Source organism: Tachypleus tridentatus, chromosome 7 (genome assembly GCF_004210375.1).
Source record: "Tachypleus tridentatus isolate NWPU-2018 chromosome 7, ASM421037v1, whole genome shotgun sequence".
Taxonomy (NCBI): Eukaryota; Metazoa; Arthropoda; class Merostomata; order Xiphosura; family Limulidae; genus Tachypleus; species Tachypleus tridentatus.
In genome coordinates this window covers 1,299,816-1,325,142 of record NC_134831.1, presented here as the reverse complement: position 1 = coordinate 1,325,142, position 25,327 = coordinate 1,299,816, and the positions used below count along the sequence as shown (strand labels likewise).

The following is a 25,327-nucleotide window of genomic DNA, read 5'->3' as shown; positions in this document are numbered from 1 at the left end:
CGTTTCGAAACCAGTGATAGACAGTGTACAGACAGCTTCTTGTGTAGTTTTGCTCTCAGCAACAACCAAAGCTAATTTACATGTTTTCTTTCACGAAAATGTGCTTTTTGTACTCTACATAAAAATCGTATGTATGTTTATTATCGAAGTTTGTCATCAGGCTTAATCCTTACAAAAGTATGCGATACTATTAACTTGGACAGTTTCAATTTCTTGTTATTTTAAACTGGTATACTTCGTTAACCTTAGTTTAGAATGTCAGTCAAACACCCTAACCACGAGGCCATGTCGTTGGATAGAAGTGAGATAATTGTGACAAAATAATATATTCGTAATTAAATGTTTCTAAATATTATAGGTGTGTTGTTTTCTACCAAATTACAATATAAATCAGTTAATACATTTTACAAAAGAACGATTTGTATTTACTTGTTTTATTTAATGATTTCTAAAATTTTTTTTTACAAAAACCTGTTATACACATTTAAGTAAAACAAAGGAAAGCATTAAAAATAATGACATTATGTTTGATAAATACTTCTTGTAGAATAACCGAGTCTCCACATTTAGTAATTCTAATCCAATCCTAGATTTTTCTACACCTTCCAGAAATATTAACCACCGTAAAATGTTAATTTCTTCATATTTTGTAAAACTAAAACCCTAATCTGTATCCACAAATGCGTATTTATCCTCTCCTATCTTTCCGATTTGGTTGACTTTAAATTTCTACCGGAAATACCTAGTTGTCACTTTCAGATGTAGCAGATCCATTACCTGACTCGGTGTTTTTAATGTCATTAACACTGCGCTGATGTGTATAAGAAGCATTACGTATTCTTGACGTTGATCTTTCTTTGATCTCTTTAGTGTAGGTTTTTATTTCTCTGAGAGCAACAATATAAGAAGGGACTCCAACCACTACAGACAGCATCAGAAGAGCAGCCACCATAACCTGCAGTATATATTGGTTCACGTTACAAATAAATATCAGGAAAATAACAGTTTTTTCTCTCTCTCTCAAACTCAGTATAATCAGAACTGAATACAAGAATGATATTAAACTACGAAGTATTTATATGGAATTACATAATGAAGTGTATTACTGTGACCCGGGTCATACATAAGTATTATTTGTTAGAGTAAATAAAAAGAGAGCTAGCTTATGGATAAACGTGAAAAATTACTGAAATAATAATTTTCAATTTATGCGTGTTTCAACAAATGTAGCTTCAACTACTTCGGAAAACCTTTTCTGGTTAGTTGGTTGGTTTTGGAATTTCACACAAAGCTACTCGAGGGTTATCTGTGCTAGCCGTCCATAATTTAGCAGTGTAAGACTAGAGGGAAGGCAGCTAGTCATCACCACCCACCGCCAACTCTTGGGCTACTCTTTGTACCAACGAATAGGGGGACTGACCGTCACATTATAACGCTCTCACGGCTGGGAGGGCGAGCATGTTTGGAGCGATTCGGGCGCGAACCCGCGACCCTCAAATTACGAAGCGCACGCCTTAACGCGCTAGGCCATGCCAGCCCTAACCTTTTCTGTGAAAATTATTTAGTTGGTCATCTTGGACATACTGAGGTTTTAATCACAATTCTAACATTTTCAAAATCTTGTCGCTCCCTAGCTACGATTTAAAAAATATATCTCTCATGTACATATGCAATAAACACATTAAATATCTGTCTGATTAAGTGTAAAATCACATTAATTTCTAGAAAAAATAAAAGAATAATTCATAGGGTTTCTAATTCAACTAAACTAACTTACTCAGAGAAAAGAAATAAACAGACTGGACATAATATATTATACAAAATTAAACAACCTCCATTCATATCACCGACAAAATTACTGAGTTCATTAAGACATTGGGCAGATACTTTCTACTATGTCGGATTTACCCCGAGCGACTAGCGCTCTACAGGACTGGTCATTCTAATATAACTAAAACAACTGAACAATATTTTAGACATGTATAAATAAGGATTTTTTTTTCTGATTTACAAACAAATAACGTAAACCATTGGACAAAGATCCATCACCATTTTCTATAACACTTCTAATAAAACAAAAGTGTTTTCAGTTAATTTTTAATCTAAATTGTATATTATAAATTAAGTACTGAGGTTCATCGCGATGCTCAGTCTGTGCCTCACATAATTATATTCATTTGTCCCTTCTTCAAAGTGTATGACAGCATTTCTTACATGAAGGCAGAACAGAATAATATAGCCACTAGAGAAACGTTATTTTTTAAGCTAGTTCTACAAATTTCCCGCTGGATCAGTATACACATATTCTACCACGCCAGTGATTTTAAGCATATAGCAAATGTGGAGAAACGATATATTAACGATAAACACGTCAATGGAACAATCGCAACTATGGTTTAGCCCACACAAAGTCCCCATACATATATTTTCGAAACTTTATTGATTATATAAAAATCTAGAATATCGAAAAGCAACCAAATAACTTAGGGCCAATACAGAATATTTGGAAAAATATTTCATAATCGTACGTTGATAAACTGTATGGCAGCATGCAGAGAAAGTATAATGTTTGTGTTGTTGTTGTTTTTGAATTAAGCACAAAGCTACACAATGGGCTATCTGTGCTCTTCCCGCCACGGGTATCGAAACCTGGTTTTTAGTGTTGTAAGTCCGCAGACATACCGCTGAGCCACTGGGAGGCGTATGTTTGGGTAAGGTAAAAGGTTCACATAAAAAGACACTGGTGCAATACACATCTTATACGTTTTTTTGTTTTGTTTTTCCATGACATTATTTTGTTCCATTCATAAAATTAACCGTATACCCGTAATTACTTCTTGTTTATGATTCCTCTGTGTGTCTGTGCATCACTTATGGTTTTTATAAATATTTCAATTACTATACATTTCAGAATCGAAATACATTAATATATATATATACAAAAGTGTATACTGTAAATCTTCCTAAATATAATTAAAACGTTGACTGTATAGCTAGAAGACTGTTCATTTGCAGAATCTGTAACAAATAAACATTAGGAAAAATAGCTTATGTCGTCATAAAAGCACACCTGAATTTCAGAAATAACTGACGTATGACCAAAACAAGTTCCCAACACAACAGACACCAAGGTAGGAAATATCAACCAGTTGAAGGAGATGAATATGTTCCAAAACTTTCGTTGCATTAATATGACTGTTTTAGCCTGTAAATAAAATAATAAGTTTACTGTGCTGTGATTTCCCGTTACAACAGAAAAAATCAACACACGTTTTTAACAAAGGTAAGTGTTGTGATTACTGACAGTGAGAAGAAAGAAGAACATATTAACTGGAAAAAAAAATATATATATGTATATATAAGTTTATTTAAAAGCAACAACGAAACGTTGCACGAATATAAAGATTGAAAGATTGACCAAAAAATAGAGAATAAATTTAAATAATAAAAAATGAAAAATAAAATGAGAAACCCAGTTTAGAACTGAAAATTAAAACTGCGTAGCCTAAAAAAATCACCCAAATCGATTTTCAGAGCATCCAGTGATGGAATGATTTTAGCATAGATGTCGTTTGGGCTCCTTATTTTAAAGGTTGTCTTCAGTGGTTACTGTAGATCGTCTACAAATTTAAAGGCTGTTTTCAGAGGTTACTGTAGTACATCCACAGAATCAAGGCTGTCCTCAAAATCTCCTGAAAATTGTCTACAGAATTTATGGTTATCTTCAAATACTGTTTTAGATAGTCTACAAAATTCAAGGTTGTTCTCATGACTACTGTGCATTGTTTATAGAATTGTCTACGAAAGCTCTGATGAATAAATTCTCAACGAGAGATCTGATTTCACAGTAATTTATAAATCACATAACAGGATAGTTTTATTTCACTAGAAAAATTCAAATGATAAAAGATCATATCAGCGTGGAAAACAATTTGATTTTGCCATCAAGAGAAGTATATACTTCTGAGACCGTGGAGATAAGTAAATTTATCTATTCATATATCTATATAAATGTAATAGTAATTTCTGATGTCTGTCCATGCAACTATTTCGCAAGGTGTGGATGGATCTTCATCAAATTTAGTATGGATGTTCATTGGATCCATGGGGAACTACGAATTTTTAGTTTTGCAATTTTTATGTGATTTTTACCACTACCTCACCTTTTGTGGATGGAACTTCATCAAATTTGGTATTGAGTTTCATTGGGTCCTTGGGGAAACACGTACAAAATTGTGATTACACATATATTGTGTTTTGCAGTTTTTATGGACGCTTTGTTCCCCATTTATAAGCAAGGGAAGCAACTCTTCTTGTCCTAAGATAATTTTTCATTAATCATGAATTTGCATAACTTCCTTTCAGGGAACGAATACTCCAGCTACTAAATAATATTTTTTTACACATTCGTAAATGCTATTTTTAAACCAGTTTTACCATTTTCTACTTATAGTGTATTCATCTGAGAGCAACTTGTATTGTTTCTCGAATCCAAGTGTAAGTATGTTTCATCTGTCCTACATTATTTGCAAGTATTTTCGGGTATCCATACACACATACAGTGTAGCTCACTGGAGCCTTAATTTTGTTACTACTGAAGTGATAGACTAAAGGGAAGGTAGGCATTTTGCATCAACCACTCCCAACTTTTGAGTTAATCTTTGCCAATGAGTAGTTGAAATAATCGTCATATCATAAAGTCCCATGGCTGAAAGACCGAGCATGTTTGACGACAGGTTACGATCGCGAAGAGTGCAAGTCGAGCGCCCTAACCATCAGGCCAGGGTTTTAATTATAAGCGTAGTTGATGCCGTTATGGTGGAAAACGACCAATTAATGAAATGAGCTTTAAGTTCATGAACGTTTTTAAAACAAATAATTAAATATAATGTATTTCCAGAACATTAAAAAAAAACAATAACAAACGAATCTGTTTCCTTTCGTAGTCTTTATCGTACGTAATGGAAAGAACGAATCCATGCTAACAAACAAGACAATATAGACATGTTTCAAACCCATTGTACAAATAACTATGAATAAAAGTAATAACATTCAGAAATTAAAACACCGCATTTACGAATAAATAGCTGGGGGGGGGGTCGTTTTACAACACAGTATCACACCAATTAAACTTTACTTGAACAATATTTTTCGTTAGCCATACAAAGTGAGTGAGGTAGCATTTCTGAACATTTTAGACAAAATACAAATACAGGAATAAAAAACGGCAACAAAGCATTCGGTATAAAAGTTAGTGGCACCAGCTAGCACAATAACATCCCATAAAAACAAATCCAAAGCCATTTTGACTATAGTTTAAACGTTATCATACACGTGTTAAAGTTAATAAGACTATTTTGTACTTATAATTTTAGAAAAACAAGGGTTGAAATCTTTCAAATAAACACTTGGTGCTGTTTCTTCAAGAATACCTATATAGAGGATTTCAAAAGAGAAATTTTATGTAGGTTCACAATAGCACGGTATTTAAAATGCTAAAAACGCATTTACTTGGGTATCTTGACGTTTGTCATTACATTATTAACGCGCGATATACCTTTTAATATATGTATTTTCCCAATATACCTGTTTAAAGTATCTAATAACACGAACTCATCTTCATAACTTGTAAATCTAGTATAATAACGTTCAGTTTTTGTCCGTCCTTCAAATAATACTCTGACGCTTTACAATCTTAATACGCATGAGTTAGCGCTTAATCTCACGAACGTAAACAATAGGTGGATGTAAATATACTTAAGCAGACATTTTGTACAACAAAACTTGAAAGCCTATAAAGTTTTTAAAAATCTAATATTATGTCGTAGAATAACGTTATACATTTATTTACTAATAGTATTAGTTACGGCAAAGTTTAGTTCTAACTAAAGCACAAAAACATACGTTACAATATTATCTTTATCGAATACAGATGGTACTCAATTATGTTAAGACAGACTTAACTTACGTTAGGCCCAAGACAGAAAAACGTATAGTTTTCGATGTCTGCGATTACAATTCCTTTGCATTATTCTAGAAATCCCGTATTTACAGAAGTAATATTGCAAATAAAGAAAGTAATTCGACCGTAAATGTTTTTCGCGTCTCTGCGAGTAAACTGTTACTTTAAAGAAAACACATCAACGTGAAATCCTTAACTCATTTCTTATTATCTACCACTCCATCTACAGCAGCGAAGAGATGTAAACATACAGAATAGTAAAAATTTCTTTCTTTTTAGTACAAAAACACAATCAAATATTAGAAAGTTCCAGTAACATTATTTGGGCGTTACGTTAATCCTCAAGTTAAACTATTATAATATGATATATTTTTCAAGGCGTAGTTCAATTTGATACATATATTTTTTAAATCTACTAGTGGAGTATTTTTATGCTATATTCATATTTCGGAAAGAATAACTAAAACATATTTCTTATAAGACGAACCTTTTCGAACCTACAGTCCAAGTGTTTTATTGTCCTCTCCACAGACTCCATCTGCATCGTAAGTCGAACTTCTAACTGCTGAAATAACTCTGCCTGGTTCATCTGAATATGCTCATTAATTCCTTTGGAAGTGAACATAGTAAAGATGAGCATTTCTTGTTCATTAAATCAGTTACTCACAGTCCAAAACTATACGAAACAACAATATATTTATTTGAATGAACTCGGATGTAATGAAACACCATACTTATCGGAAATTTTGTTGCCTTGCAAATGTTTATTTGAAATATTTTTTTAATTTAAATTTTGACTCTCATTGTTTAAAATTTGAAATGTGTGAAACGGAAGTCAAACTCGTAAAAATTATAAAGTGAATTAAGTAACGTTTCAAGGGCCATATTTCAAAGTTTCATGGTAAACAAAGGACTGGAAGTTGGAAATTTGTTGTCGTACATAAGACAAACATATTCCTAACAACAGAAGCTGCTGCTTTATAAATAGGCTAAGTATGAACACACATTTTAATTTTGTGCCAAACTAGTCGAGTACTATCTGCTCTAACCATCTCTAATTTCGAAGTAGTAGACAGAAGGGAAAACAGCTAGTCAAAACTACCCACTTCCAACTCTTATCGACTGCAGAAAACAAATTACTCAGACTTCCGACTTGAACCTATATGTATTAAACCATATGTGAATGAACTGGTACAGCATACTTTTGTTCAAGTTTACTGCACGATGTTCGTAGAAGTCTCATAATTTACCAGTTAAAACATACATAAACAATGTCCCAAGCTTATTTTATCTGTACGATGTCATTGCCGAGGAGGCATTTTTTTCAAACTTACAATCGATATCGAAACTTCTGGGCAGGCCAGTTAAGCAGCGTCAAATTGCCCCCTAAAGCTAGGGGCCCCAAATGGGCCTTAATTAATATAAGTGTAATTAATTTGAATAAATACGTAATATCGAAATCACAATGTTTACAGCGTGTTTTGTTCGAATATTACACACAATTTACAACTGTTTACAATTTGAATATGAACTGTTTAATTTTAATAATTTTGTTTTGTATTTACTTACTGATTAATAGTATTATATTACAAGTAACAACTTTATAATAGCTAAGATAGACGTTTTGATCATGGGTGAGATCCTAAACATAAACGTTCTTTATATTATAGGTCTAAGCCTAACACTATACACTTTTCAGGCTACCTACTGACACTGAAATTAATGCAAACTTACCATCATTGGCCTGTCGTTTACATACTTGATTTAATTCTGGCATCCTATAGTGTGTGTGTATGTTTATATCTCAATTTCAACATACTTTATATTATTATAGTATTCGGGTGGTGCGCTGAAATTTTGAGAAACAAATATGCACTTCATACAAGTCAATAATATTGATAATATAAGAAACGTGTTATAACAGTTACCAATTCTTGTCGGCCATGTATCTGTAACGTAAATTATCTTTAATACACGTGCTTATAAGCTTATGTTCCGCTCAAACGCGCATAAACACAAAAACAGTTAAGCCTTGTATACACCTATACGTTACGAAAATTTATGCTTCTCGTTAAAAAGTTATTTTAATTTGGCGAGTGTTTCATATTATTTTTTATTCTTCATGAGAAAAAAGATGTTATCTTAACTTATAAAATATCCTTAAAATTATACAAAATGTGGTAATGAAATAAATTGGTTTTTAAGCATCTTAAGTTGATCACGGGTTGAAATTCTGAAGCAAAAAAGAAATCTTTGGTAGATAATCATGAAATACTGAGTTGCTTAAATATGAATATTTTTTCTATACACACACACAAACATGTAAAAACGCATTCTAGCAAATTGTTTAAAAGGATAAGTGACTAAATTTATGACATAAGATGATGAGTTATGATTGTATAATTAAAACTTCAAACAGCATAGGTGAAACAATTAAGAAACTAGCATTAGTTTGGAAACTCAGATACCTCATTTTGCATTAAGTGAAGTAAGATAAAAAGTAAATGCTTTATACATATATATATAAATACAGTTATAAAAACATATATCAGAGTTACCAACACTCACCCAATTGGCGTGATTTCATGCATTTAAACAAATTCTGAAGCTCATACTCATATATAAAACTCATGTTTTGGTTAAATTAATAACTTCCTATAACTTATAGCGGTTGGTTAACAAGATATATTATGGTCAAACTTAAGAGGAAATGCATAAGATTACATCATTTTACTTAACTGAATAATAAAAAAGTCTGGGGTAGTTTATGTACTTTTCCGCAATGTAAAATTTTATTTTTTTTTTACAAAGTCTCACACAAACAGATTCATAAAAGTGAGCAAATTTGATCTATATATATACTTTCTTTCTATTTATGTGAAATAGTGTATGCTGCACTGATTACTTGAGCTTGGGAGTTTATTTAATACATCATAGCCACAAACGAAGACGTATAATATTTATACGGGTAACGAGAACTGTACCCCCAGTGTTTCACTTAGAGTGTGTGTGTGTTTTTCTTATAGCTAAGCCACATCGGTCTATCTGCTAAGTCCAAGGAGAGGAATGGAACCCCTAATTTTAACGTCGTAAATCCGTAGACTTACCGCTGTACCAGCAGGGTTTGTTTTGTTTTGTTTTTTTGGAATTTCGCACAAAGCTACTCGAGGGCTATCTGTGCTAGCCGTCCCTAATTTAGCAGTGTAAGACTAGAGGGAAGGCAGCTAGTCATCACCACCCACCGCCAACTCTTGGGCTACTCTTTTACCAACGAATAGTGGGATTGACCGCAACATTATACACCCCACGGCTGGGAGGGCGAGTATGTTTAGCGCGACGCGGGCGCGAACCCGCGACCCTCGGATTACGAAGCGCACGCCTTAACGCGCGAGGCCATGCCAGGCCTCACCAGCAGGGGACTTATCACTTAGAAGGATTACCAAACCAGATGTCACTAAAGTTTAAAAAATAAATAAACAAAAGAAAAATATAACAATAAAAAATGGTTGGAAGTCCTTAAAATATTTTTCTTTTATTAATATTAGAAAAAAAATCATATCAAAAAAATATTACACATGTTAATGTTGACCATCACAAAAAGTTTTCTTTTTTTCCCCGTACGATAGATCCGAGTTTATGTTATCAGTAGTGATAGAATACTACAGGAACAATTTGGTTATTTATCAGGAGAAAAGCTCATGAGGACTGTAGAAAGTAAAACGAATCGTGGATTTGAAATCATGTTTCATTTCAATGAAAGTTCTTTTTGGATAAGTAAAACCCTCTGAAAAATAATAAATTTAGATCACTGAGAATGAGACTACTCGTTAGAGAATTAGTGATAAATAACATGAACTTAGAACCAGTAAAATAACCTGCAACTATGAAAATATTTTAGTTACATAAACTACTACTAGATGACAGGCTTTGCAAATTAAGGAACGTTTATCTTTGCTTTTTCTCATATTTCAACCATTTTATAGTTTTAAGAAATAATTAATTAAATAGTATATTTATATTTATTTATTTAATATATTTTTGGAAAATGGTATAGCAAAAGGTTTTGTTTTATTTTTAACTAACCTTCCTGAATATATCTAACCGATTTCTCCAAACCGCTTCCCTTAGCTAGACAGCAGATAGGAACAATGAGAATCTCCTTATTAGGGGGCTTTAGTTTCGACTTGAAACGTGTTAATAATTGTAAAAGGAGTAATTGTAATAATTATAAAAAGCATGAGCTTTTTCACACGATATAGCTGTCGATTATTGTATTTTAAAATTCCGAATAAATTGTTCTCAAAAAATACATTTTTGTTAATACAGAACTTTAATATATCTTGACTTTTTTAGTATTAATTACTTTAACATCGTTTTATACTTAACGAGTTTTTTAAAAGATAACCAAGGTGCATATTTTCGCCAGTTGTTAAATTTAGTCTACTCAATAACAGGTCGAAATAAAATGTCTCATTATTTAATCTTTTTTTAAGTGGTCTGAGGATAATAAGAGCTTTTGCAGTTATGTTGAAGTGACAACACACAGTTTAGACCCGTCATACCAAACATACTCGCCCTTTCAGCCGTGGTGGCATTATAATGTGACAGTCAATCCCATTATTCGTTGGTAAAAGAGTAGCCCAAGGGTTGGCGGTGGGTGATGATGACTAGCTGCCTTCCCTCTAGTTTTACACCAAAATTAGGGACGACTAGCGCTGATAGCCCTCGTGTAGCTTTAAGCGAAATTAAAAAAAAAACAACATAAAAATACCTTTATTGAACATAGATAGACCATGGTGTGACTTTTGTACTTATTGAGAAAAACCAAACCAAACCATAGTTTAGAAAAACAAATTAAATGAAAAATGATCAATTATCGTTGATTTAAAAAAGGTTGCTAATAGTGCTGCAATTTAAATTAATTTATATAATATTGTAGATGCCGGTGTTTCATACAGAAACCTAGAATTTGATAATTTTTCTTTAATATTTGTAAATATATTTTCAACAATTAGATCAACAAACTCGAGGGTAGTACGTTAAGTGTAACGGCCTGGCATGGCCAGGTGGATTAAGGCGTTCGACTTGTAATCTGAAGGTCACGGGTTCGAATCCCGGTCGCACCAAACATGCTCGCACTTTCAGCAGTGAGGGGGGGCGTTATAATGTGACGGCCACTATTCGCTGGTAAAAGAGTAGCCCAAGAGTTGGCGGTGGGTGGTGATGACTAGCTGCCTTCCCTCTAGTCTTACACTGCTAAATTAGGGACGGCTGGCGCAGATAGCCCTCGAGTAGCTTTGCGCGAAATTGAAAAAATAAAAAAACAAAACATGTAAACGATTTGACGTTAATATAAGAATGAATTATATTTCGCAGGATATTCTAGTTCTTCGAAAACAATTAAATGAATTATGCTGTTTCTATTTGAAAGTATATATACCATATAAGAACATTAAAATGTTTATGATACTTCACAAGTGATTAGACAACTATGATAGCCAGAAACGAACGAGGTTTCTTACAGAGTTTGGTTTGTTTTAAATTCCTTACAAAACTTCAAAAAGTCCATTTGCGCTAGCCGTCCCTAACGTAGCAGTATTAGATTAGACTCTAGGGAAAGGCAGCGAATCAACACTATCTACTGCAACTGTCAAACTGTTCTTTCACCAACGAATACTGGGATTGCTCTTAACTTTATAACGTCCGAACTGCTGATAGGCCAAGCATATTTGGTGGCAGTGATTCAAACCCACAACTATCAGATTGTGAGTCGAGCGCCATAATCATTGCGCCGTGCCAGAGCCCAATAAAGAAACAGCCATTGTTGCTGTTCTAAGACATATCGCGGGCACAAAGTTACAAAGAGTGAAGACAAACAGATCCTTGGGTTAAACTACAATCCTTTATTTTTCTACAGAAATAAACAGAAAGCTTAAGAAAACTTAGCTTAAAAACGTTAGTTTATTAAACGATATATACAAAAAATATATTTCTTGCAGTTAACATATAGCGGTAACAGCATACAACAGTAACAAAATTCTAAAAATTAATTTTTGCATTTGTTGTTCGTACATAAACTGAGAACTTGGAATATTTGTCGAAAATCAAATTTCGTAGCCTTTTTATTTTTAATTTATTTTACAATGTCAATAAATTTATTGCATGTATTAATAATTATCAAACAATAATTTCGGTTCATCGTAAATTCCAATTCTAAAAAAAATCAAGCACCGTTTGCACTGTTTTTGTGAAAATGTAACCTCATTTTTGAAATAGACTGCTCACGAAAATGTTTCACGTACATTGTATCAATCTTACAAGTAGTGACGTATACAAAATATCATTACATGGTACATTACATTTAATATATCATCGCATTGTTCAATCTTTACGAAGTGTATATATAGTCTAATTGTTATAAGCGTCATAAGAAAGATTTTAGTGGAAATACCTTGAAACAAAAGAAGGGTTAGATCTTCAATAACGAATGGAAAAAAAAATCATTTCTTATGTATTCTAAACTTTAGTCACCGTTTTTAGCTTGAAAGCCGTGACAGCTTTTGTTACTAAAGAAGACCGACGAATCTGATTTAAGTGCGGCGCATTTAAACTCCAGTCCTCACTCCACAATACCTTCAGAATTAAAATAGCCTGATTTTCTGGCCAATGTTTCCACCTGTCATCATCCTCGGCGGCCCTAATCAAAACTTTTTTAACGCCTTCTATCTGCAAGACACTACTCATCATCTGCACAGACACATGCAAAAGTAATCAGAAACAATCAAACGTGACTATTGTAAAACCAAAAAGGACATTTTAGCACGTCAGATATTGATTTATGTTATATCTATTATCAGTCCTTTCAGTTCAAAAGTTATATTTATTAGTGACACAGTTTTAGTGATCAACTTTACAAAAGCGGATCCCGTTGATACACTGAATAAAACCGTTTTCAGAAAGGACCACTTAACCTTATATCGAGAAAGAAAATTATATGTAGAAGAGCACTTACGTGTCATGTTTTGATAATTTAAAATAATGGACTTGGAAAGGAAACGTTCATCAGTATTCTAAGTGTTCACATATTAGCTATCAAATAAAATATTAGAAAAATCACCTGCAAATTTCCGGCGATAATCACACTCAGAGAGTAGCATGCCCAGTTATTAGGATGTCCAACGTCGTCTATAGCATTCACAAGAGCTTGCAGTCTTCCATATGTCTTCACCAGTTCCTTGTTTTCATTACAGCCAATACAAAACTCCGAGAGCGACTTTAAAATCTGAACTTTCAAGAACACTGGAGAAGTTGGTTTTTCCAGTAGTTCCATCAGTATTGGAATGATTTTCTGACCAGCAGGTATTGCTGTTTCTTAACCTCCTGCACCAATATATTATTTTATATATATTTCCATTAGATAAGAAAGTCTTATGTACTTTTAACTCAGAGTTTTTCCAAGTTCCTATGAAACACAACATTTAAATACTTTTATCATACCTACCAGTTACTGTAAACATCCATAGAGGATATTTAATACACTCCAAGTGGAATGTAAGTGGCGTAAAAACTAGTAAGTCGCAATACATACATAAAACAATACCGGTATAGACAGTTATAAGAAAATAGAACAAGAAAAACACAAACATCTACTATTAAAACGCTATTTCAGGTATAGTTGCTATTTACAACAATAAACAACTCATTTCAAAATGTTTTTTCTTCTAATTTTTTACGCCAATACTTAACACCCCTCGAAGGAATAATGATCCATTCTTGTTTTTCACATAATTGTCCTTCCTTCTCTGACAGTGGTCGTTTCACTACAAGCTTTTGTTGTTATCTTTTTACTGTGTCGTATAATGTAATCCACATATTTAATTGGCCCAGTATGACCAGATGGTTAGGGCGCTCGACTCGTAATATGAGAGTCACGCGTTCGAATCCTCATAACACCAAACATTCTCGCTCTTTCAGCCGTGAGGGCGTTATAGTGTTTCAGTCACTCCTACTATTCGTTTGTAAAAAAGCAGTCTAAGAGTCGACAGTGAGTGTTGATGACTAGCTGCCTTCCCATCAAGTCTTATACTAGTAAAGTAGTGACGGCTAGCACAGATAGCCCTCTTGTAGCTTTGAGGGAAATTCATAAAATAAAAAAAACTAACTAATTAGTATTGATCTTCAGCTGTGACAATTGGTTAATCTAACGGCTAAAAACGAACGACTTCTATTATGTCCGAGTCAATATAGAACAAAGTAATGTAAACAGCAATTTGTGTTTTATACACGTTCGTTATCCGGAACTACTGCAGAGAATTCTTAAAACAAACGACTTTCCACCACTCCCCCTTGAACCAGTGACATAGCTGTAACATCGGAGTTATAACGCTAGAAACCGATGTTCGATACCAGTGGTGAGCACAGCACAGATAGTCCACGGTTGGAATTAAGTCAAATGCACTCACATAACAAGTTCTGAAAAGTCTCATTTTACGAATAAATTAAAAATCATTATGCTATTTGATTACTGCTTTGTATAGCATAAGTTTTATCACGTTTTTAGCAACTTACCTTTATCAACAAAGCGACTTCTTGTTCTTACACTGTGATTTGTGAGGCTTCCCTTTTTGTTTTAGGGCGCCAAACTCGTAATCTGCGGGTCACGGGCTCCAATTCTCGTCGCTGTTGGGGCGTTATAATGTGACGGTTGATACCACTATTCGTCGGGAAAAGAGTAACTCAAGAACTGGTGGTGGGAGAAGTGAACTAGCTGCCTTCTCTCTAGTCTTACACAGTTAAATTAGGAACGGCTAGCGAAGATAGCCCTCGTATAGCTTTGTTATGCAGCAATCAAACTAAATTATTCTATTGTTAGAATACTGTCGACTGTGAAGCGTTTGTTTGTTTTGAATTTCGCGCAAAACTACACAAGAGCTATCTGCGCAGCCGCCCGTAATTTAGCAGTGTAAGACTAAAGGGAAGGCAGTTAGTCATCACCACCCATCGCCAACTCTTGGGCTACTCTTTTACCAAGGAACAGAGGGATTGATCGTCACAGTATAACGCTCTCATGGCTGAAAGAGCGAGCATATTTGGTGTGACGGGAATTCGAACCCTCGACTCTCGATTGCGAGTTGAATGCATTAACCACCTAACTACACAGAACCGCTGACTGTGGGACGAAATGTTAGTTTTACAAAAGGATACTATTTCATTTTGGTTTACCAAAGTAAAACACGTGAACTTTTGCCAGCTGCCCTTTTTTTTTTCTCAGTGGCTTGACCGATAAAGTAACAATAATTAAGGCTCGAAGAGGCGGGATTAACGTCGGTTTAATGACAGGTAACTTAGAGATAGGCATGAAAGGCATGACTGTGATAAAAACGAAAATGGATTCCGATCTTTAAACTGAACAAATACAGTTATATAACATCATTGGAGAAATAGTCTCATTTAAATTGGAATACGCTGGATGAAAATTGTGGTATTAAATTTTGTTACGCTAAACATTTTTTTGTGCTAATTTTATAAACATTTATAAATTAAAAAGTTAATCATCTATTTACGAACACGAGTACGCGTTACGTACCCACGAGTTTTGACGTAAATCACATTTTGTTACGACCATCAGTGACACAGGGGTAACTCTGCGGACTCACAACGCTATAACCCAGGTTTAAGTACCCCTGGCGGACAAAATACAGATAACCCATACTATATATATTTGCTAAACTTCAAACAAACAACTACAGGCACAGTTAGAGCGACATCTCGTACTTATTAAAATCAACCATTAAGTTGGTGATTTTTACATACAGATACATTGCTTAAAATAATCACTAGAAGGACCACATAAAATACGTCGGGTTTTATACATGTGCTTCATATGTTGGTAATCAAATAGAAAATTTTTTGTGTTTGTTTTTGAATTTCGCGCAAAGCTACACGAGGGCTATATGCGCTAGCCGTACCTAAATTTGCAGTGTAAAACTAGAGGGAAAGCAGCTAGTCATCACCACCCACCGCCAACTCTTGAGTTACTCTTTTACCAATGAATAGTGGGATTAACAGTTATAGGGTAACACTCCCACGGCTGAAAGGGCAAGCATGTTTGATGTGACGGGGATTCGAACCTACGACCATCAGCTTACGAGTCGAATGGTTTAACCACCTGGCCCAATAGATAAAGTCATCGTATTTATTATGATGACTATATCTTTAATTACGTTTATGAAAATAAAAAGTCTGCCATTAAAAATTATTTGTGGTAAAATAAGTTTGGGAATGGAGCTAAAACAGATAGTACTGTAATCTTAGTGAACAGAAGATTCACAGAAACAGTTTATATAGTTTGTAAAATACTAGTCTACGTACTGTAAAACTGATATTACAAAATCATGTCAGGCTAATGTGTCAACCTATCTGAAATCGTGTTGACAGGCGAAAAAAATTATATTTTGGTATTTTGAATCTCATTTAAACAAGCTATTAAAATCAGAGGAAAATTAGAAAAACCTACAAGATAAGATGATTAATCTTTGTTAAAGAAGAAGCAATGAAAAGTATAAGTAATCTTTTTTTTTCTTTAAGTTTAAGATATTCGATAGTCCCTTAAAAACAGAGTCGACAACAGCTGGTATTGACTTTCATCTTTATCGCTTCAAAATTAGGGACTGCTAGTGCTGATATCCCTCGAGTGGATATGTACGAAATTCGAAAAAACAAACAAAAACACAAACCATCTGTATCTCAGAGAAATAGAGTCACTATTGTAAGGTTTTAAATAATGTGTAAATACAAGGACTGTTATTAAACAGGAAAACATCCATAAACAAGAGGTAGTACCCTTCAGTTCTGAAAAACAATTCAACCATTAGTAACCGCTTATTTAAACTTCTTAATCATTGTTAAGTATTTGTTTATTGTAAAGTACAAAAATAAACAATGAGATATTCGCTCTGTATTCGCCGTGAGGATCGTACCCCAAATTTTAGAGCTATGAGCTCTCAAACTTATCTTCAAATCACCGGAGGATGGACTTTAAAGTGAGGTCAACGTAACAGATTTTGAGGAAGTGCACAGTAAAGAAATAAAGAGGTCAAGGTGAGGTTTCCGACCCTATGCAGGAAGGAGAAAACACAAAAAAATCATATCCAGTTAAATACGGATATGGCAGTATACAATGACACAGGGGAAAGTAGCCCTGTTTTCCCTCTAGCTAGAATTAAGATGTAATTGCAGATTGAGTGGCGCCCAGCTTTGAAACTGCCTGTTTTCTATATACAATTGAGAATACATTAATATACAAAGTTATGTATATATTCTATTAATATATCCTCCTGACAGCCTTTTGTACTTCCTTGGAAGTTTTTAATATTAATTTCTTCCTAATATTTTCAGAATTTTATTATCCTGGGTGGTATTCTTTTCTAACCGAATCCTATTATTTTCCCGAGATTCGCCATGAATCGAATACGATTTGGATACAAATACTAAAAATGATGCTTCCACGTCGTCAACAAAAGACGGCATTTCCAATATTCTGATAAGAAGGTTTACTCAGTAATGATTGGCCCCCTGGTAGATCAGCAGTATGTTAAGGGACTTAGTAACGGTATAACAATAGTAAATTGTTTAATATTTTACAATACGTCAAAAACGTTGGAATAAAGCTTAGAAAGAAGTAAATACGTGGATGGTTACAAAATTTTATTTATTTATACCGCGTAAGGCGCGCGACTCGTAATCCGAGGGTCGCAGGTTCGCGCCCGCGTCGCGCTAAACATGCTCGCCCTCCCAGCCGTGGGGGCGTTATAATGTTACGGTCAATCCCACTTTTCGTTGGTAAAAGAGTAGCCCAAGAGTTGGCGGTGGGTGGTGATGACTAGCCTTCCCTCTAGTCTTACACTACAAAATTAGGGACGGCTAGCACAGATAGCCCTCGAGTAGCTTTGTGCGAAATTCCAAAACAAACAAACAAATTTATTTATACTTTTCGTTATCAACATTATAACACAGAAAAATAGCAGGTAATGTGAGATACAAGTTTTAATAAGCTATATAAACATTATGCTAGAAGTTTGTTTTTTAAATTTCGCGCAAAGCTACTCGAGGACTATCTCCACTAGCCGTCCCTAATTTAGCAGTGTAAGACTTAAGGGAAGGCAGTTAGTCATCACCACCCACCTCTTTTACTACTCTTTTACTACCAACGAATAGTAGAATTGACCGTCACGTTTTAACGCCCCCACGGCTGAAAGGGCGAGCATGTTTGGTGCGATGGGGATTCGAATCCGCGACCCTCGGATTATGAGTCGAACGCCTTAATCCACCTGGTCATGCTAAATGTAAGGTGAAAACTTTTGCTTAGTGCAATGTCTGTAGCATTGAAGATCAGTAGAAACAGTGGAATTTTTCTTACCTGTTTTTAAACAGAAACAGTAGAATTATAGTTATATGTTTTTAAGCAGAAACACCAACTGTCTCTAAAACTGTAAATTCCTTGAAACTAAATGAAACTATGGTGTTTTGAAATAGTTTGCCAGTCTACAAAAGTACTGAGTGCTATGACCTCACCCGTGGTTGTGATCGTTATAATAAGAACTACACTTGCAGGTGAACAACATTTGGAATGTTGTTTACATAAGCTACACATGTGCTGCTGCAGGGCAAGAACACGCCCTGGAAAATCCAACACATCACAATATCAAACAGAGAAACAAGACGTTTAAGAAATGAATTATTGATCGTGTTATCGTGGTTTTTTTAATCCTTGTTCTTATGCTTATTCACTGCACTTGAAAGAACAAGTAGTAACTGTCATCTATATTGGTATTTTTCTCAATCAAAGTAAAAGATACACAATTTGTTTTATAAACAAAGTTATTAAATAATAAAACAACATGTCATTCGAAAGTAAAGAGAGGTTTTCCCACGGAACTGCGGAGAATCCCGATATCCAATTAACAAAAATATACACTTATCAAAAAATCCTGGAAATACAGACAATGAAGTATTTTTATGCTTCGATTAAAATTAGCTATATAAAGATTAAATATATTTATATAGACAGACTCAAAACTTAGAGATATGATAGATATAGAAATATTTGATGTGTGGATTTTCGAGTTTTGAAGTAAATATTGTGAAAAACCGAACATCAAATGATCAACTATGTGATTCACTTAGACCTAATGAAAGTTATAAAACTCACACTTAACGTTTGCTTAATAACAAATAAACATAACTAACTGCAAAGGAGACAATTATATCGAAATTAAATGTAGGTTACACAATAGATAAATTATATATATCCATCTTGATGTTTCGCGCTAACGATCGCACCTTTGTTCTGAAGTGAATGATTTGAGAAAAAGCAGTAGACTCTAAACGTATTTTCTCGAATGAAAAAACAAACAAATGTATAAAACATGGAAATTGTGCAACCTACACTTTAGACTCTCCCTTTCAGTATGTCCAACTGGAAGGGATCTAGTTTTGGTATGGTCCAAAAGCCTCCTGGGCACTGAAACATGGCAGTCAAATATTGTATTTAAAATGTCAAATTGAAATGTTCAGATCCATCACGTGCTAATTAAAAAGAATGTGACGTAAAATATACTCGGTCTGGTGTGATGTTTATTATTAATATTAGGCCTACTAATTTCATTACTTCAAAAGCTTTTGGCGTTTAAAATCTTAATATTAACTCTTTCTCTTGCTAATATAAGTCTTCCCATCCCTATACGCTCTATGATTTAAGCAGGATTCACATGACTAGTAAAGTTCTTACTAAGAAAGACATTTTTTTTTCCGGTAAAGTATAGTTTAAGTTTGGACTATAATAGTTTATTTAGGTGACTTTGTTTGGCATTGTGATCCGTATGACACGAGGGTTAATTGCGTTAACCGTCCCTAATTTAGCAGTGTAAGACTAGAGAGAAGGCAGCTAGTCAACACTACCCACCGCCAACTCTTGAGATACTCTTTTACCAACAAATAGAGGAATTGACCGTACATTATAACGCCCCCACGGTTGAAAGGGCGAGCATGTTTGGTGCGACCAGGATTCGAATTCACGACCCTCAGATTACGAATCGAGCGCCCTAACCACTTGGCCATGCCGGGCCTGCCTAAATTTGCCAAGCGAAGTAGGGATTCAAAGTCGTTTTAAAATATATCCAACTTTACTTGTTTGTGTACATTTTGTTGCAGCATTTAATTTTGTTTCAGATACTTCTTATAGGAATTTTACGAATAATCAACGACACCTACTTTTTATTAAAATTTTAATTTTCTTCCTTATTTATTTGTTCAGTTTTGAAACGTCCGTGGAATGCACACAACATCTCTAAACTTTCAGTGTGGCTATATCCCTGATAGCCACAAATTTTACAAGAATTCAAATCTTTACTTTAGTCTACAGATATGTGTATAAAGCTACTAAATAGGAATTACATTTTATAAATTTGTGCCGGTGGTTTTAATTCCTTGTTTCGTCACCTCATGTATCAGGACCCCTACTTTATTTTAAAATTCATATTTTCTTAATACTCACGTTTATCTACTTTATGTTATATCTTTATCAAATATATACTTTACCTTTATACATGGTTGCTTGTTTATCCATCCATATGTAGCGCCATCCGTTAGGTTGAAAAGATATTCAAGTACGCGTATGATGTGTTTAACATTTATATTATACCTGTATATATGTGGATTCTTATTGGAATATTAAAAGCGAATAACCACAGACTAATCAAGTAAGCTGGAGAAATCTTGTATCGATAGCTCGAGCCGTCTAGGCGTTTGCCCCGCTGACTTGATCAAGTAGATGCCGTTTTAGAAATTTTTTAATTGTTATATCTAAAAGTTTAGCGACATTTTTAGCGTATTGTTAGTATATATGCGCATAATATACCGTAATCAATATTTCGAATGGGCCGTTTTTCGCTTAGGAATTTGATAAGGTGTTTCTTTTTCGCTGCGTGAATTACTTTAAATACTTATTAGTCTCTACTATTAAGTACTACTGCACTTGAAATGTTTAAACTTCTAACACAATTTCGTAAATATTTATTGCTGCTGGGTCAACATTGTGTTCTTCACCTAAGACCTTTCTCAAGGTACAACAAATTACTATCTGAATCCTAGGTTATTTGAAAACGTGATTTATAAATTTACGTATTCGTTAAACACTAATCAACCGTGATTCCGAAGTTATTGCCTTTTCTTTCTGATGTCAAAATACAATACCATGTCTATCACTGATCAAATTAAATTCAAAGTTTACTACTGTCAAGTTAAAATCGAACAACAGAGGAGATTAGAGTTAGCATCAAGGTGCTCACGAAGTCTGCTCACGTTCTTGTGGCACCACGTGCTTCAATAAAAATGCTCGCGGCTACCATGCTTCCTTGTCCAGATTACCTTTTTATATTCCTGGCGCCATACACAACTTGTCTACATGAATAAGACCGTAGTTCGGACATTTTAGTGATTATTATAAACCAAAGACAAAATCATAACAATAATATATACTTTATAACAAATATACGCATTTGCTAGAATGATACTCGAGGCGTTCGATGTTGTATACCTATAATATTCAAGATATTGCCGTCAGAATACGGATACTGGTATCAAAACTTGAAGAACGGTATATCGTACGAGTCACACTAGTGGCTAAGACACAGACAAGAAACACAGAAAAGCTGTTTACTAAAATACATTGTTTAAGGTGTTAGTCCCAGCGTATAAAGTTCTAAATTGATAAAATCATTCTAAAGCTTCAAACAACCTGGGATTATAATGATTCTAACATAGTTTACTTAATGGAAAGCAATAATATATATATATATATATATTATTCTACTCAAAAGTGTAGAAAAATAATAAAACACCAGCAGAAAGAAACAGTCTGCGGTACCAGCTAACAAAGTCCTACTGTTAAGATGATTTATGTAACAAACCATCTGAAGATTTGTTATACTTTTAATATACTTCATGTCGTATTCTGTGGTCAGTCATTCTTTAAAATAAGTTACGTCGTATTATGGGATAAGTTATTTGTTTAAAATGAGGTATGTCATATTCTAGGATCAGTCATTCTTTAAAATAATTTATGTCACATTCTAGGATCAGTCATTCATTTAGAACTATTTGTTTTAGCACAAAGCCATACAACAGCCCATCTGTTCTATGAGTAGGGGAAATCGAACCCTGGATTTTAGCGTTGTTAGTCCGTTAACTTACTGCAGGCCAAGTGAGCGACACTGCGTGTTTCACAGACATTCTAATGCTAACCGTTTAGCATATGCCACATATATAGTGGAACAGTTGTTTGTTTATAGACATTCTAAACGCTAATCGTTCAGCATATGTCATATGTATAGTTCAACAAAATCTACCAAGAGAACAGATGCTAGACAGAGTATTAAAATACAGCTGTGTTGTAATATTGGAATTTTGGGATTGGTTTCTCAATAAAGTTCATGAATGAACATATGTGCTAGGATTCAGAGTGTACTGGTTAATATTTGATGTTTTAACATGTAGATAATCTCAGTTCCACAAAAAAATATCTTCAGCTGAGGAGCAAGAACTTACGAAAAGTGAAACAATTTTCATTATTAAGAAACGTCTGTGTTGTTCTTGTGAAAAGTAATAACGGATGTCAAATTCAAAGACAATGAATCGCCAAGATTTCCAAGAAAGATACAAACAGAGAAAAACATGACCAGAATTTACGAAAGTTGTTTTACAATATTATAGCTAGATATTAATCTTTTACTGGATAATAACACAAATTTCATAAAAGAAGAGTTCGATCAGCCAGATTATATTATATACAATCAATTAAAACAAGCCATTCTCATAAGCTATACGCTAACAGTCTCTAATTTTGAACCAACAGAATAAAGGGAAGCCAGCTAGTCAACATTACGAACCGTTCAGTTCTCGAAGTACTCTAATCGAATAGCGAGACTTGACTGTTATTCTTATAATTCACCGACAACAAAATAGTGAGGGGCGATACGTATATTCGCGGCAATATGATTCGAACCATGAATCTTCAGATCCACAGTCAAGCACTCTCAACAACCATACCACGCCCGATCTAGTGAACTCAGAAAATACACGCCGATTTGGTACTTTTTGTTAGTCAATTTGAAATTCAGAGAATTTCATACGTTATCATATAGTCTGAAATAATACTATCTTCATCACTTTCTAGTTGAGGTTATTTCAGAAATATGAGATGACTGAAAACATGACAGCTATTTTTATCAATCACAAGTAGAAAAAAAAAGTCATTATAAGCTGTATAGTTTTAGATAGTTTACAGTACCACAAGTTAAAGGATACCTGCGCGTAATAGCGAGACGAGTTGAAATACCAAATTAGAATTTTCGTTTATTTCATATTCAAAATGTATTTCAATTCCCACATTTATATGTTTATAAATCTCTGTAAAATACTTATATTTTTACCATATACCATATTAGTGGTCTCCATTTAATTTATACCTCTACACAGCTTATACTGGAATATACCAAAGAAAGCAAACTTCTGTTAAATATGTTTTACAATGAAATGCTTGTTTTAACTAAACTATTTTTTTATTTGAGTTCTGTTTGTTTAGAGTAAAGCCACATTACGTTATCTGCTGTGTTCACCCGTGGGGAACTAAACAGTATATCTGAATGTTGTACTTGTTTGTTTTAGTTAAGCGCAAATCTACACAACAGGCTATCTCTGCTCCGCCCACAATGGGTATCTAAACCCTGTTTCTAGCTAAGCAAGTCAGCTGTACCACTAGGGGGCTGAGTGTTGTAACTCTAGACTTACTGCTGTCCCACAGGGAAACATTTAGATATTTTACGCCCTTAAAAAAACAACCAAAAGAGGTTTTCAGAGTTGAACCGACAGACTGGAACAGGGGTTCCCAACCGGTGGGTCGCGACCCCCAAGGGGTTGCGAAGCCTTGGCAGGGGGGGCACAAAGCCTTGGCAGGGGAGTCGCGAGGCCTTGGCAGAGGAATCGCGTAGCCTTGTTAGAAGTTGCTTGGGATAACATTAATTTTATTTCATCAATTACATTTTCATGTCGCGAGTGCAAAAAGGTTGGGAACCCCTGGACTGGAAGAAGGCACCTAATCAACAACGGTAGAATTTAATTTTTAAAAGTAATTAAATTTTAAGATTACACATCTCAAATTATTTTATACAAACTTTATGTTAAATGTATCTTAAAGATTAAACTAATTATTTTAAGTTTATGACGTTAAATATTTGTGCAGTTTGTGAGCTTATAAAAAAAACATTTGATTTTAATTGTATTTAAAAACTACAATGTGTTGTTCATTACAATTATTACAATAAATTCTGAAACCTCTGTTACAGTGAGTAGAAAAATATTTACGGCAGTTACAAACGTACGTTAAATTGTTCTAATTACTTACAATCCAGTCCCCCGCTGGTACAGCAGCAAGTCTACGGATTTATAACGCTAAAATCAGTGGTTCGATTCCCTTCAGTGGACACAACAGATATCTCTGCTATAAGAAAACAGACACACACACACTTACAATCCATTCAGTTGAAACGTATAATTACCCAACGTCACCATAAACGTGGCGTCTGCGTGGCAACAACAATTAATTACTCAATCATGAAGACTGGGCATCACTATAAACATGCTAATGAAGAAAGAAAATACCCACCGATGAACAAATACAGTTTGTTCAGTCCCTTATCTTTTTAACAGTTTCGATGCTCGACAAAAACAAAAGTATTTAAAAATGCAGTTCGAGCTGGTGAATGAAGATCTCATATCAGTTTATCTTCGTCTTTAGGTTGCTTGAACTGCCTTACGAAATTCTTAACTGTCGAGGAAATATAATATAATCCGGATTAAGTTAAAAAGATTGTGCAAGTTCGCACGATTTTTAAGTCGAACGACAAATACTATGTCATCAAGAAGTTGTGAAACTGTCAAATAAAAGTGATTCACCCTGATATATGATAGGAAATTGTTTAGACCTGTTTATCCGTTTAAAGGTTTTGAGCAAAGTTACACAATAAATATTTGCGCATAACCGTCCTCAATTCTGAACTGATGGAGCCAAAAAGAAGGAAACTAGTCAATAGCATGTTGGTCTACTACTTTCCGTTGAAATATTGGGATTTAACTATCACTCTTATGACGCACTGATGGTCACAAAATACTGGAAGTATTTTTTCAGCAAACTGTCGCGAACCGCGAATCGTCAGATTTACAAGGTGGGCATGCTAAGTATTGGACACACCCAGCCTAGTTAAAAGGCAGTTATAAGAGCTGGTTATGAGAATGTATGTATCATATAAA

General features: G+C 34.2%; 1 protein-coding gene across 2 annotated transcripts; it reads right to left on the bottom strand.

The window, feature by feature from the left end:
* Positions 1–467: 467 nt before the first annotated feature.
* LOC143257927 (uncharacterized) lies at positions 468–24,986 on the bottom strand. 2 transcript variants are annotated; one of them, XM_076517004.1, is made up of 4 exons: positions 24,684–24,986; positions 13,080–13,342; positions 3,071–3,205; positions 468–955 (listed from the first exon to the last, which is right to left on the bottom strand). In XM_076517004.1, exons 2-4 carry the CDS (start codon positions 13,290–13,292, stop codon positions 743–745), a joined length of 561 nt encoding a protein of 186 aa, XP_076373119.1. In that variant the 5' UTR covers positions 13,293–13,342; positions 24,684–24,986; the 3' UTR covers positions 468–742. The 2 variants fall into 2 exon arrangements, with proteins under 2 accessions (XP_076373119.1, XP_076373118.1); XM_076517003.1 differs by having other exon boundaries at positions 24,423–24,983.
* Between the last annotated feature and the right edge of the window lie 341 nt (positions 24,987–25,327).

Excerpts from the sequence above, each read along its gene's own strand:
- LOC143257927 (XM_076517004.1), bottom strand. The coding sequence starts at position 13,292 with ATGGAACTACTGGAAAAACCAACTTCTCCAGTGTTCTTGAAAGTTCAG. Across the intron at positions 3,206-13,079 it reads TTATCGCCGGAAATTTGCAG|GCTAAAACAGTCATATTAAT; the intron begins GTGATTTTTCTA and ends TTTTATTTACAG. Across the intron at positions 956-3,070 it reads CAGTTATTTCTGAAATTCAG|GTTATGGTGGCTGCTCTTCT; the intron begins GTGTGCTTTTAT and ends TATATACTGCAG.